The sequence below is a fragment of the Oncorhynchus nerka genome, linkage group LG3 (assembly GCF_034236695.1).
Source record: "Oncorhynchus nerka isolate Pitt River linkage group LG3, Oner_Uvic_2.0, whole genome shotgun sequence".
Taxonomy (NCBI): domain Eukaryota; kingdom Metazoa; phylum Chordata; class Actinopteri; order Salmoniformes; family Salmonidae; genus Oncorhynchus; species Oncorhynchus nerka.
Window position 1 is genome coordinate 66,019,738 of NC_088398.1, and position 14,153 is coordinate 66,033,890.

The 14,153-nt window shown below is 43.0% G+C and overlaps 1 protein-coding gene and 1 pseudogene across 1 annotated transcript in view; both read left to right on the forward strand.

The window, feature by feature from the left end:
• Positions 1–13,686, forward strand: part of LOC115112569 (probable G-protein coupled receptor 156) — a 39,951-nt gene extending 26,265 nt beyond the window's left edge. The window contains exons 3-9 of the mRNA XM_029639652.2: positions 3,723–3,850; positions 3,977–4,112; positions 4,343–4,453; positions 7,895–8,116; positions 8,251–8,487; positions 10,569–10,727; positions 11,062–13,686. Of these exons, the coding sequence (XP_029495512.2) occupies positions 3,723–3,850; positions 3,977–4,112; positions 4,343–4,453; positions 7,895–8,116; positions 8,251–8,487; positions 10,569–10,727; positions 11,062–12,549 (2,481 nt within the window). The 3' untranslated portion in view covers positions 12,550–13,686. The remainder of the gene's footprint in view (positions 1–3,722; positions 3,851–3,976; positions 4,113–4,342; positions 4,454–7,894; positions 8,117–8,250; positions 8,488–10,568; positions 10,728–11,061) is intronic.
• On the forward strand, positions 844–2,345 carry LOC135563520 (zinc finger protein RFP-like; annotated as a pseudogene).
• Positions 13,687–14,153: the final 467 nt, after the last annotated feature.

Sequence of the window (14,153 nt, forward strand, 5' to 3'; positions counted from 1 at the left end):
GAGGGGTCACAGTCCAAATGTGCATTTGGGCACTCTGATTAGTGGAAACCAGGAGGTTGTGATAGACAGCTGAGAAGGGGAGAAATCACCCGAATGAGTCTGTGGGGAAAGTCACGTGCAAAAGGCATGGGCTTTTTTACAGGTTATTTCATTTGTGCTGCATTGCGTCTGTTGTATGTTATGTTTAGGGCCTTGTGTCTTGTACAATCATGTGACATGCCTGGATTTGAACCTATGTTCAAAGATCTTTCATCAAACTGTCCCCATTTCTTTTTATATCAGATGGTCAAGCACCATCCTCAGAGAATTGCTTAAATATTTGTTGTAATTCTCATTTATGGATAACTCTTTTAAATGCAGGATAAAATCTTGCTATGTCACGTGATTGCTCAGAACACAGGGCCTTAGTTATGTTGTGGTTTAATCAAGCTTCAACACCTGTCAAAGCCCAGTTCTAAATATCGTTAAGGGGATAAATACAGTTGAATTGAGTTTTTGTATTACATTACACTTCACTGTGTTATGCTGATTGACACATTGTGTTATGCTGATTGACACATTGAACAAGTGGGAATGTCCTCACAGTGCCCTTTCTTGTTTTTATCTCTTAAGAAATATTTGTTCCTAAACACCATATTTCTGAATCAAATCTAAAACCATAATGATACGTTAGCATCACTGTTTACATGTATTGCGAAAGCTAGTTGTGCATAACTGCGTAGTGTGGTTGTCTACAACCGTACACTAGAGAAAAAATGACAGTAAAAAATCCTGGTGTCAAGAGCCAAGAGATTTCATAAAGTCCCATGTGGTTATCTGTTGGATGTCTTCCCAGACCCAGACATGGCTTCCACCAGCAGCCTGCTGTCTCAGGAACAGTTCCTGTGCTCCATCTGTCTATACGTGTTCACTAGCCCAACCCCATGTGGACACAACAAGGACTGCATACATGGGTCCTGGCATACCACCAGCCCGTGTCAGTGTCCCATGTGTAAGCAGAAATTCAGCAGAAGACCTGATCTCAAAGTCAATACTTCCATATCTGAAATGGCCAATCAGGTCAGTTGAAACGAGTGAGACTGTTACTTTTTACCCAGGACCAACCGCTGGACCAAGACCAACCCCAAGCTGTCCAATGTGGAGAAGTACCCTGTGACGTCTGCACTGGGAGGAAATGCAAGGCCTTGAAGTCCTGCCTGGAGTGGCGGGCCTCTTACTGTGAGATTCACTTGGAACCTCACCACGTACTGACCACCTTCAAGAAACACAACCTGATCAAGCCTGTGATGAACATGGAGGACAGAGTGTGTAAGAGGTAGGAGAAGCTTCTTGAGCTGTTCTGTAGAAGTAACCAGGCATACATGTGTCAGGTATGCACTGAGAAAAGACACAAGAAACACAACACTGTCCCATTGGAGAAAAAAAGGAGGCTTCATCTAGTGAACATGGAAGATGTCATGCAGCAGATGATTCAAGGTCGACTGCAGAAAGTGAAGGACATCAAAGACACAGTACAATCAGGCAGAATAAATTCAGAGAGAGATATTAGGGAGAGCTTGGAGATCTTTACTGCTCTGGTGCGCTCCATTCAGAGAAGCCAGGCTGAGCTCATTGAGGTGATTGGGGAGGAGCAGAAAGGAGCAGAGGCAGGCTGAAGGAGAGACACTGAGCTGGATCAGCTCTCACACACTGAGGACCACCTTCACCTCATCCATAGCTTCCCATCCATGTGCACCCCTCCTCTCACCAAGAACTGGTCAGAGATCAGTGGTCAAAGTGTTGTGTACGTAAGAACAGTAAGGAGAGCTGTGAGTAGAGCTCGGTCCCAGTTTGAGAAGTCACTGAAGATGAAGTGAAAAGATTGTGTGACACAGAACTTACAAGAATTAAGCAGTGTGCCTCCCTGACAACCCTGAGAGGTTTTACCCTGGTATCAGTGTCCTGAGGAAGGAGGGCTTTTCCTCAGGGAGGTTCTACTACGAGGTGCAGGTGAAGGGGAAGACCGAGTGGGACATAGGAGTAGGGAGAGAGTCTGTCAACAAGAAAGGAGGGAATAGCCTAAACCCTGTGCGTGGCTACTGGACAGTCGGCCTGAGGAACAGGACTAAGTACTGGGCTCTGCAGACCCCCCTGTCCCCCTGCCACTGGTCGAGAAGCACCAGAGGGTGGGCGTGTATGTAGACTGGGAAGGGGGGCATGATGTGGAGTCCAGGTCTCATATCTACTCATTCACAGTTACATCTTCGCAGAGAGACTCTGTCCATACTTCAACCCCTGAAAGAGTAACGGTGGGGTCAGCGCCATTGGTGATCTCTCCCGTCAGTGACCTCATCTCCTCACCTTAATCTTCCACCTCTACTTAGAAGAGGACACTGAGGCCTTTTCTAATTTGCATTTGCGCAACTCCTGCATCCTCTGTACTCTCTCTCCTCTGTCCTCTCTCTCCTCTGCCCTCTCTCTCCTCTGTCCTCTCTCTCCTCTGCCCTCTGTCCTCTCTCTCCTCTGTCCTCTCTCTCCTCTGTACTCTCTCCTCTGTCCTCTCTCTCCTCTGTCCTCTCTCTCTCCTCTGTCCTCTCTCTCCTCTGTCCTCTCTCTCCTCTGTCCTCTCTATCCTCTGTCCTCTCTCCTCTCTATTCTCTCTCCTCTGTCCTCTCTCTCCTCTGTCCTCTCTCTCCTCGGCCTCTTTTTGAAAAATGTCAAAGGTAATGAAGGAGAGGCGGCGAGGAGAGGGAAAGTGGACAAAAATGAGCTTGCATGAAATCGCTCATCATCAGGCAAATTATTTTATTCCAAGCCTATGGAATAAAAGTGGCTCATCTAATTCATGCTGATACATTTGTTTAAATAATCCATAGGCCTAATGGACACATGCTCAAAGCTCACACTTTTGATAGACTTAAAGGGGCAATCTGTAGTTGATACATCCATTTTTGGACATTAATAAATATAATTTAAAGATAACATTTAATTGTAGTATTGTATGTAGTAAAAGCGATGGGTTAGAAGAAGCCAACATAACCAACCCATAAAGTAAAATGTAACATCCATATATGGGAAGCTATGTAAACTTTAACATTGATTTATCCTGCAATAGATGTCGTTCAATTGGTAACATACATTTTATTCTTCTTCTAATGCCTCTTAAGGGGAAAGTAATCTAAAAGTAACTGAATGGGTAAGATTGAAGTTTGGGTAATCCAAAAGTTATGTTACTGATTACAATTTTGGACCGGTAACTGTAACGGATTACATTTAGAAAGTAACCTACCCAACCTTGCCAACCACTTGGTTTCCAGGTCACGGAAGAGAGAGGAGGGAGGGTGGAGGATGGACTTTTGTCCAAATGAGAAAAGGCCTGAGTGTTGTGTCAGTTTTATTTGTTATAGAAGCTTTTGCAGTATGATATATTTTCTCGACCTTATGTAATGTGTAGTTGATTTAAAAAATATATATTGAAAGTAGTCTGTTTTCTGTGCATTCGGCTTGCAAAGTTCTATGCAATAAATGTTTTAGGTGATGAAAATAAACACTATACAGGTTGAAGGTTTTGGGGAAACTCCAATCATTCCAGAAAGCTAATAATAGCAGCCAAAACACATATAATACTTTTAACACATTAAAAACATACACAAACACACACACATACCAAAAGTTTTGGTAATTACTCATGTTTCTTATTTGCAACAAACTCCTAATTGAAATGTGATTGATATCTACTGTAGATGGAAGGGGAGCTGCAGAGGCGGTCTCTCTCCCCAGTGCTCTGTGCAGTTGTCTGGACCATGCTCTCCTGTGGCATTTTGCTGACTTTCTGCTTCCTGCTCTTCACCCTGCGCTTCAAGAACAACAGGTACATGCACACACACATACACAAACCCACGTTTAAAAGCATATGCACTTGCTCAAATCGATAGACAGGCGTGAACAGTTTTACCTTTATTTTGTTGATATGTGTGTGTATTTCTCTCTGTCTCAGGATAGTGAAGATGTCCAGTCCTAACCTTAATGTGCTGACTCTGTGTGGAAGTATCCTCACCTACAGCAGTGGCTTCCTATTTGCTTTTGAGGAACGCACCCACCTACAAGGGGGAGGAGCCAGAGCAATACTCCAGGTAAGATACACCCACTACCCTGCTACACTCTTCCCCTTCGCCCCTCTCCACTTTCAAAACGACACATTCTGTGTAGCGGGTAGAACGTCACATTGACGCAACGCTGATGGCAAAGCAACACAACGCTTATAGTGGAGCTGAAGTATCACACAGACACACACAGACATACACGTTGTTCTGATGATGCCATATTGGGTGATATTATGGGGTGTTACTGTGTTGTATCCTAGGCCAGGATCTGGACATTGTGTATTGGCAGCACTCTGGTATTTGTGCCCATCCTGGGGAAAACATGGCGGCTCTACAGAGTATTCACCCAACGTGTTCCTGACAAGAGAGTGGTAAGCCGTCTGCTCCTCTCACTCTGTCTCTCTGGTCGAAGTGTGTGTTGTGGTGTTGTAACTCGTCACTCCTCCTTTGTGTGCGTGTAGAGGGGGAGGGTGGAGGGTAAATGCTTGTACTTCTTAGGGCTGCAATCCCGTTAACGGGATCGATATGACAACAGCCAGTGAAAGTGCAGGGCGCCAAATTCAAAACAACAGAAAAATTCCTCAAACATAAATTTATCTTATACCGTTTTAAAGGTAATCTTGTTGTTAATCCCACCACAGTGTCCGATTTCAAATAGGCTTTACAGTGAAAGCACCACAAACAATTATGTTAGGTGACCACCAATTCACAGAAAAACAGCCATTTTTCAAGCCAAAGAGAGTCACAAAAAGCACAAATAGAGATAAAATGAATCACTAACCTTTGATGATCTTCATCAGATGACACTCATAGGACTTCATGTTACACATTACATGTATGTTTTGTTTGATAAAGTTCATATTTATTATTCTGCCCTTGAGTTGCGTTCCCATGCAAAACTAGACAGATAGCTAACAACTAAGTCTTCAATAAAACTCCCAAGGCGTGATTTTTCTTGAATGAATATATTGAAAATGTTTATGTTGTGAAACTGCAAAATACAGAAAAGAATATACTTTAGTGTTCAATTCACACCGACATACTGTAGCTGTACATTAACCTCTTGCCTCTACTTGGGACGCTTGCGTCCCAACTAGAGCTCTGGAAATGCAAATGCGCTACGCTAAATGCTAATAGTATTAGTTAAAACTCAAAAGTTCATTAAAATACACATGCAGGGTATCAAATTAAAGCTACACTCGTTGTGAATCCAGGCAACTAGTCAGATTTTTAAAATGCTTTTCGGCGACAGCATGAGAAGCTATTATCTGATAGCATGCACCAATACACTACAACAGAAAAGCACAGCAGGGGACGTAAACAAAATAATTAGCATTTCGGCGTTACACAAACCGCACAATAAAATAGAAAACAGTCATTACCTTTCACCATCTTCTTTGTTGGCACTCCTAGATGTCCCATAAACACTATTGGGTCTTTATTTCGATTAAATCGGGCCATATAAAGCCAAGATATCGTTATATGTAGACTGTGTGATAAACGAAAAAAACAGCGATTTCACAACGTAACGTCATTTTTTAAAATTCAAAAAGTAGACGATAAACTTTCACAAAACACTTCGAAATACGTTTGTAATGCTACTTTAGGTATTAGTAAACGTTAATAAGCGATAAAAATCATCCGTAGGCGATGTAAATATCATTAGCTGTCGTCTTGGAAAAAATTTCAGGAGAGAGCTCTTCCGGAATGATCTGGGCGGAGACCGGAGGTAAGTCGTGCCCCTCTTTCGGTTCAACCAAGAATCAAAGATGATTCAATTCACAAGACTCTAGACAACATGGGGATGCTGTGGGAGTTGAATGCTCGGTCTTATCTAATTCGGCTCACTGTTAACAATTGCTGGAAGTGGCGCAAGGATATTTATTTCCATTTTCTGTGATCAGGTTTTCCTGCGCTTTCCGATGTAACGCACGTTATGTAATAGCCACAGTCGTGATTTAACCAGTTTTAAAAACGTCCGAGGGTTTCCTATCCACACATTCTAACCATATGAACGTACTATATTCCTGGCATGAGTAGCAGGGCGCTGAAATGTTGCGCGATTTTTAACAAAATGTTCAAAAAAGTAGAGGGTCGACTGAAGAGGTTAAACATTTGAAGTTGCATAAATACAAAGCACGCGCTAAGGTACCATGCATCTGGCATGATGCCAAACCATATAGCTAATTGTTAACCATATGGTAATTGGCTCCTTTCATTACTCTAATAATGTATAACCATCTATGTAGAATAACAAAGCATATTACACTACAAACAGTAACAAAACTACAGTATTGTATATTTTACAATTTGTTTGCATGACGCATGAGCAAAGTAATACAGCTAACGACATACATTAAAGGCATTGCAATTTCTGAGTAAATGCAACCAACATTGATATGTAAGCAACTCTATCAATAACAAGATTATCATCATTAGCTAAATGCTTGAATCGAACTTACAAACAAATATTTTTCCAAGGCTGAAGCGTGACAAGAAATAACTACATTGAAAGACCTGCACCGTAGCGTTGTTTGTAGCTGCTTCTATGCGTGCAAAACAAATTCTGTACTTCCTGTTTGCGTCGTCTTTCTAAGTACCAGAAAGCGCCACTAGGGGGCAAATAACACCATTGAACACAATGAAAATCCAATTTAACCATTGTAATAAAATAATCTGTTACCTTCTAACAGGATGGCAGCACATTTATATATAAAAAATCTCAGTATAGATTGGCGCGTTAGGTTCCCTAGTTCCAAAAACATCCGGTGATATTGCAAAGAGCCACATCATTTTACAGAAATACTCATTATAAATGTCAATAAATACAATTCTTAGACATGGAAATATAGACATACCTCTCCTTAATGCAACCGCTATGTCAGATTTTTTTTTTATAACTTGACGGAAAAAGCAAACCATGCAATAATCTGAGACGGCACTCAGAAAATAATTAAAATTATCCGCCATGTTGGAGTCAACAGAAATCACATTATAAATTTTCCCTTACCTTTGACGATCTTCATCAAAATGCACTCCCAGTTCCTAGTTCCACAATAAATGCTTGATTTGTCCATTATTTATGTCCAAGTAGCTACTTTTGTTAGCACGTTTAGTACACAAATCCAAACGCTCGTGCAGGTCCATCCGAATGTCGGACGAAAACTTCAAAAAGTTCTATTACAGGTCGAAGAAACCTGTCAAACTAAGTATAGAATCCACCTTTAGGATGTTATCATAAATCTTCAATAAAGTTCCAACCGGAGAATTCCTATGTCTATAGAGAAGTCATGGAACGCAGGTTGCTATCATGTGAAATGCGTGTGACCAGGACCTGGCTCTCTGCCAGACCACTGACTCAAAGAGCTCCCATCTGGCTCCACAACACAGTAGAAGCCTCATTCAAGTTTCTAAAGACGGTTGCCATCTAGTGGAAGCCCTAGGAAAGTGCAACTTCATCCATATCCCACTGTGTATTCAATAGGGGCTGGGTTGAAAATCGACCAACCTCAGATATCCCACTTCCTGTTTGGATTTCTTCTCAGGTTTTTGCCTGCAATATGAGTTATGTTATACTCACAGACATCACTCAAACAGTTTTAGAAACTTCAGAATGTTTTCTATCCAATACTAATAATAATATGCATATATTAGCAACCGGGACTGAGGAGCAGGCCTGTTGACTCTGGGCACCTCTGGGCACCTTTCATCCAAGCTACTCAATACTGCCCCTGCAGCCATAAGAAGTTAAATGATCTGTGTGTCACAGAGTGTATGTGTTGCATGGTGTGTTACTGAACTCTGTGTTTCAGATCATCAGAGACATCCAGTTGATGGGCTTGGTATCTCTGTTGATTCTGCTGGACCTGCTGGTTCTGACCGCCTGGAGTCTAACCGACCCGGTCAAATGTGCTCGGTCCATTGGGGCTGTGGTCAAGGTGGTGGAGAGGGACATGTCCTACTCTCTGTCTCAGCTGGACTCCTGCTCCTCTCTCTACTCAGACCTGTGGCATATCCTCCTCGCCGTGATGAAGGTAAAGCATATAACTGGGAGAAATACTCAGATACACATAAGAGAGCAAATAGTTGCTGTTTCCCCTGAGTTTGTGTTGGTTTGTCATGGTAAACATGTCATGAACGTTATGTGGTTGTGTTGCGGTCTCTCCAGGGTGGCCTGCTCCTGTATGGGACCTACCTGGCTGGTCTCACCAGCAACGTCAGCCTCCCTCCGGTCAACCAGTCCCCCACCATCATGACCGCGGTCAGCCTGGTCACCCTGTCCACGGCAGTAGGGGTCCCGGTGTCACGGTTCCTGCAGGCCTGGCCCAACGTGGTCTATAGTATGGTGGCTGGGGCCATCTTCATCTGTACCCTCGCCACCAACTGTATGCTGTTTGTACCTCAGGTGAGAGAGACAGTTAGCGCACATCACTAGGGGTATGCCGAGTACTCTGACAAAACGAGTATTGTAACGGATATGGAGAATATTCCGAATATCTAATGATCCGTGATCTGAAAAAAGTTTTCAGCTGCCAGCACGCATTTCTCTTTCACTAAAATAGTGTGAAGCGCTGTGTGCTCTAAACAACTATTGTCTATTTTGTCTGTCTGTAAAGTACCGGTTGAGCCTGCGACAACAATTGGATTAGAACAAGCCGTATAACAAGCCCATGCTTTCTTGCTATTATTATTTATTCTGGACCAGACATGTTTACAGAGTGACGGATTATTAGAAAATAAAATGACAAGTGTAGATTGTTTATTTTGATTGTACAAATGTTGTGGCAGAAGTGTCAGGGGAGAAGTTTTGCTCCTCTGTAAAGTTAAACAGTACATGGGGCAAGTGAATTAGCCTATCTTCAATAAATGCAGGCAGTAGTAGCCAGCCATGTATTAGGCATGTTTTTTTTGCCTATTTTGCCTAATTCAATAGGACTAAGTAAGAAAATCGTGCATTTTCATCTGTCGGGGTCTTATAACAATGTGTGTGAATGAGTGAAGGAACATAACAATGTACTCTGAGTGATAGCACAGTAATGAAGGAACATAACAATGCACTCTGAGTGATAGCACAGTAATGAAGGAACATAACAATGTACTCTGAGTGATAGCAGAGTAATGAAGGAACATAACAATGCATTCTGAGTGATAGCACAGTAATGAAGGAACATAACAATGCACTCTGAGTGATAGCACAGTAATGAAGGAACATAACAAACATATACAATGAACATAACAATGCACTCTGAGTGATGAGTAATGAAGGATAGCACAGTAATGAAGGAACATAACAATGCACTCTGAGTGATAGCACAGTAATGAAGGAACATAACAAACATAACAGTAATGAAGGCATTCTGAGTGATAGCAGAGTAATGAAGGAACATAACAATGCATTCTGAGTGATAGCACAGTAATGAAGGAACATAACAATGCATTCTGAGTGATAGCAGAGTAATGAAGGAACATAACAATGCACTCTGAGTGATAGCACAGTAATGAAGGAACATAACAATGCACTCTGAGTGATAGCACAGTAATGAAGGAACATAACAATGCACTCTGAGTGATAGCACAGTAATGTGCACTTGATGTATAGGCTTTACCGGCATTTAAACAACTAGCTCTCAGTCTCACTAAAGAATTAGACATCTATGTTTCTCAAATGTCACATTTCGAAATGTTCAAGGTTAAGTTTAGGCATTAACTCTGAATGGTTAAGGTAAGGGTTAAGGTTCTGGATAGTCTTAAAACAAAAATTTAAAAAACACAACTTTCTATCACTGGATTTGAACTTGCAACCTTTCGCATCAGAGGCAGATGCTTATGCCCATCCACCATCCCTGTCCACAATACCCTGAAACCTACTTGAAGGTAACAGTGCTCACGGTTGCCCCTAGTGGTCAGTTTCCACGTCATCTCCCAACGTCCTCAGACATGGATGGACGTTGAATTCTGACTTGTATCACAGGTGACCTGGCTGCATTTGAAGTGTACTTCCGGGTTTTACAATCATGAGTAAATCAAATTACGAGTATCAAGTGTGATAAAAACAGTTAAAATTAAAAATACGAGTATGACGAGATTGATGTGCCCCTACACATCACAGACAGACAGAAACCCCCAGGCCCAATTTGAGATTTGAGTGGCTACGTGAGTGTTTCCCATACCTTGCCATTGTGTGTGTTGTGTGTGTGTGTGTGTGTGTTAACACTGGAGTGTGACTCATACAAACACACATTGGATCTCCATGAGTCAACATGGTGCAGCCTGCCCCAACACATTAATGACTCCCCATAAGTAGCTGGTGGTCAGCTGATGCAATGATACAGGAATGCATCCTGGATGGAAAGGAAGTGCCACACCCCTGGAGATTCCAAGGGTGTGGCACACGTGTCTGACAGTTATCCGACTATCCATCATAATCCCCCTCTTTCTCTACCTTGGCCTCCCTTTCTTCCCTCCCTCTTTCTCCCCTCTTTCCAGTTGACCCAGTGGCGTCGGTTTGAGGAGGAGCACAACAACCCTAGTCAAATGGCGAAGTACTTCAGCAGCCCCAGTAAGAGTGTCCAGTCTGTCTACAGCCAGGATGAGATCTACTACCTCCTGGGGGAGAACAACTCCATGAAGAGGCTCCTCAATGAGGTAGTCAGTGTGTAGGCGATGTAGTATTTTATCCCTCACTTGCCCTCTAATGGTTATAGAAGGTGGTAAATCTCCCCCTTACTGAATAAAATGGTCCCTACATGGTCCTGTATTCAATATAATCTCTTTGACTCCTCAACACTAGAATACATACCTACCTAAACTCATTTGCTTTGTATTCTGAGTACTCTTCTATTCATCACTAACTTCCCATATAACCTTTAACCCTACACGCATCTTTAACCTTTCACCCAACTCTTTAGGTCCCAGATTGTTGTTGATAATGTTTTTTGTATTGAAGGGGATTTTAAAGCTTGTTGTTGTCATTTTGCAGAAGAATGCTGTGATTGACAGTCTGCAGGAGCAGGTGAACAATGCCAAAGACAAGCTACTGTGCCTCATGTCCAGTAGCCACCCCCACGAGGACCAGGAAATTGACTCTTCCACCACCAACCTCCACTCCTCATTCACCCAGACCATAGTTGTGCAGTCGGACTGCCTTCCAACTCCCCTGCCACACAGGGACATAGCAGAACCTCCCCTCTCTTCTCCTCCCTTTTCTGCACCTCCTCTGTCTGCTCCTCCCACTACTTCTGCTGTCTATACACCTTCTGATTCTCCCTCTACTCCTCCACCTGCCCTCTATCCTCCCCCAGGGGATGGTGTGAATGTTAAACAGTGGAGTGTAGAATTTGGTCAAGACATCCAGGGTGCAGGGATGGAGACTGAGACAGGGTGGTGTAAGGTTGAGGGGACTGGGTCCCAGCAGCAGTGTGGAGGGGTGAGGTCTAACCTCCCAGTCTCCCCTAAGCCCTCTGTCTTCTCCAGGACAGGAGTCAGGACACCAGGGAAGAGGGCAGGGACAAAAATCACACCCTCCTGTCAGTCAAACTATGTCACTACTTCTTCCCATCTCTTTCCGGTGGGAAAGTCAGAACCCTCAGGTTGCCATGGCCATCCCGTGTTGCCAAGGGTTACAAGCGTCAGGCCGGCAGGGTTTGTGAGCAGTGAGCATCTGCAGGAGATCCTCCAGGAACTGAGTGTGGTCCCTGTCATGGAAACGGCCCTCCGCTCACCCAATCACAGCAGGGGGATCAGGAGACCCACTCTGCCCTCCTCGACCGACCCCTCAGTCCGCTCTCCTCTCTCCCTCCATGCCCCTCGCACCCATCATCCCCCTCTCTTCTTCCGATACCCCAGTATCTCCCCCTACGTGATGAGGAAACGCAGACCTCCATTCCATCAACCCAGAGGGGGGCCTCCGCCCTGTTACTACCCAGGGTCAGAGACTCCTCGCTGGGGAAGGAGGAGGGATGCTGGATCCTTACAACTAGATAAGCACCCCTCAAAAACACAACCCCAGCTCGAGCCTGTTGGCACAGAGACCAGTCCCCTCCGCCCTGAAGACAGTGATTCAGAGGAATGGGAAGAGGCAGGGCATAGAGCAACAAATAGGTGTGGGAGGCATGGCTCGAGGTGGGAGCACCGGCTACCACCCCCTCGAAAATGTTCCATCACCCCCTTCTCAGGACACACCCACCCAGGCCCTTCAAACGGGGAGGGGTGCGGTGAGGGAGGGCTAGACCGAGACTGTGGCAGGGACTCTTATGGTTACTGGGACTCAGACTCCAGCAGCTCGGCTGACTACTGCTACTACCACCGACCCTACTGCGATGCCTGCCTGCCACACGGCTCCCACCCCTCCAGCGACAGCTCCTCCTCATACTCCTCGGACAGTGAGTACGGTGGCGTCGCTGGCCTCTGCCGCTCCACACACCCTGTGGTCAACTTCAAGGAAGACCTCAATCCCACCTTCGTATGAGCCTGTCTGGAGCCTCATTTGAATGGGTGCTGCGGAAGAATCATTCAAGTCAAATTGTGTTGTAATTTACTTTCAATGGCCAGTTCACGGCAGAACAATTGAGTTTACGCACTGTTGTAACGCTATTGAGAAGTAGTAAATTGAGTGTGAACTGATGTAAATGCTTTCCTTGTAGGCCTACCCATCCAACATGGCTATTTAGAAGGCAAAACATCTGACTTTGCATTCATGGTAATGTTCTTCCTTATCTACATGAGGAGTATCCTTGCAACACATTACCTCACAACAATCACCTTAGAAACTCTTTCATTTGGTTGCAAGTGTTTTAGAAATGGGACCAAGTTGGGGTGTGTTGTTCAATGGATCTAGATTGCTGTATGATGTCTGGGATCTGCTTTTAATTGATTGACTTTGTCTTTCATTTATTGCTCTAACTGACAATGTCTCTAGGTTATGTTATAGAAAATGTATATTTGTAGCTAAATATGATACAGTATTTACAGTAGATCATATAGATTGTTACATGTTACAAAAAACAACTTTTATTTATCTGTTACCACATACATTGAACTCCAAAAGTATTGGGACAGAGACACATGTTTAGTTCTTTTGGATATGTACTCCAGCACTTTTAAATTGAAATTATATAATGACTAGGATGTTAAAGTGCAGAATGTCAGTTTTAATTTCAGAGGATTTTCATCCATATCGAGTAAACCATTTAGAAATTACAGCAATTTTTGTACATAGTCCCCATATTTTAGGGGACCAAAGGTATAGAGACATTCCAGTTGAAGCTGGTTGAGAGAATGCCAAGAGTTTGCAACCCTGTCATCAAGGCAAAGGGTGGCTGCTTTGAAGAATCTCAAATATAAAATATATTTTAATTTGTTTAACACTCTTTTTGGTTACTACATGATTCCATATGTGTTATTTCATAGTGTTGATGTCTTCACTATTATTCTACAATGTAGAAAATAGTCAAAATAAAGAAATACCCTTGAATTAGTAGGTGTGTCCAAACTTTTGACTGGTACTGTATGTATTAAAGTAGTCCAATGACTACAGCAAGCTTGTGACTCTACAAACTCTTGCTTTTTGTTTTTCTTGTGTTTCAGATTATTTTGTGCCCAATAGAAATGAATGGTAAATAATGTATTGTGTCATTTTGGAGTCACTTGTAAATTTGAGTAGAATGCTTCTAAACACTTCTACATTAATTTGGATGCTACCATGATTGTGGATAGTCCTGAATAAATCATGAATAATGATGAGTGAGAAAGTTACAGACACACACATATCATACCCCCAAGACATTCTAACCTCTCACCATTACAATGGCATGGTAGGGTAGCATTTTTTGTGGGGTATGATATTCATGCAACTGTAACGTTCTCATTCATCATTCTTCACGACACATTCAGGACTGTCTGTAATCATGGTAGTATCCACATTAATGTGGAAGTGTTTAGAAACCTATTCTATTCTTATTTACAATAAAAGTGACTCCAAAATGACACAATATATTATTTACCATTTATTTATATTGGGAACAAAATAATCTGAAACACAACCAAAATAAACGGCAAATGCATCCTCCAAGT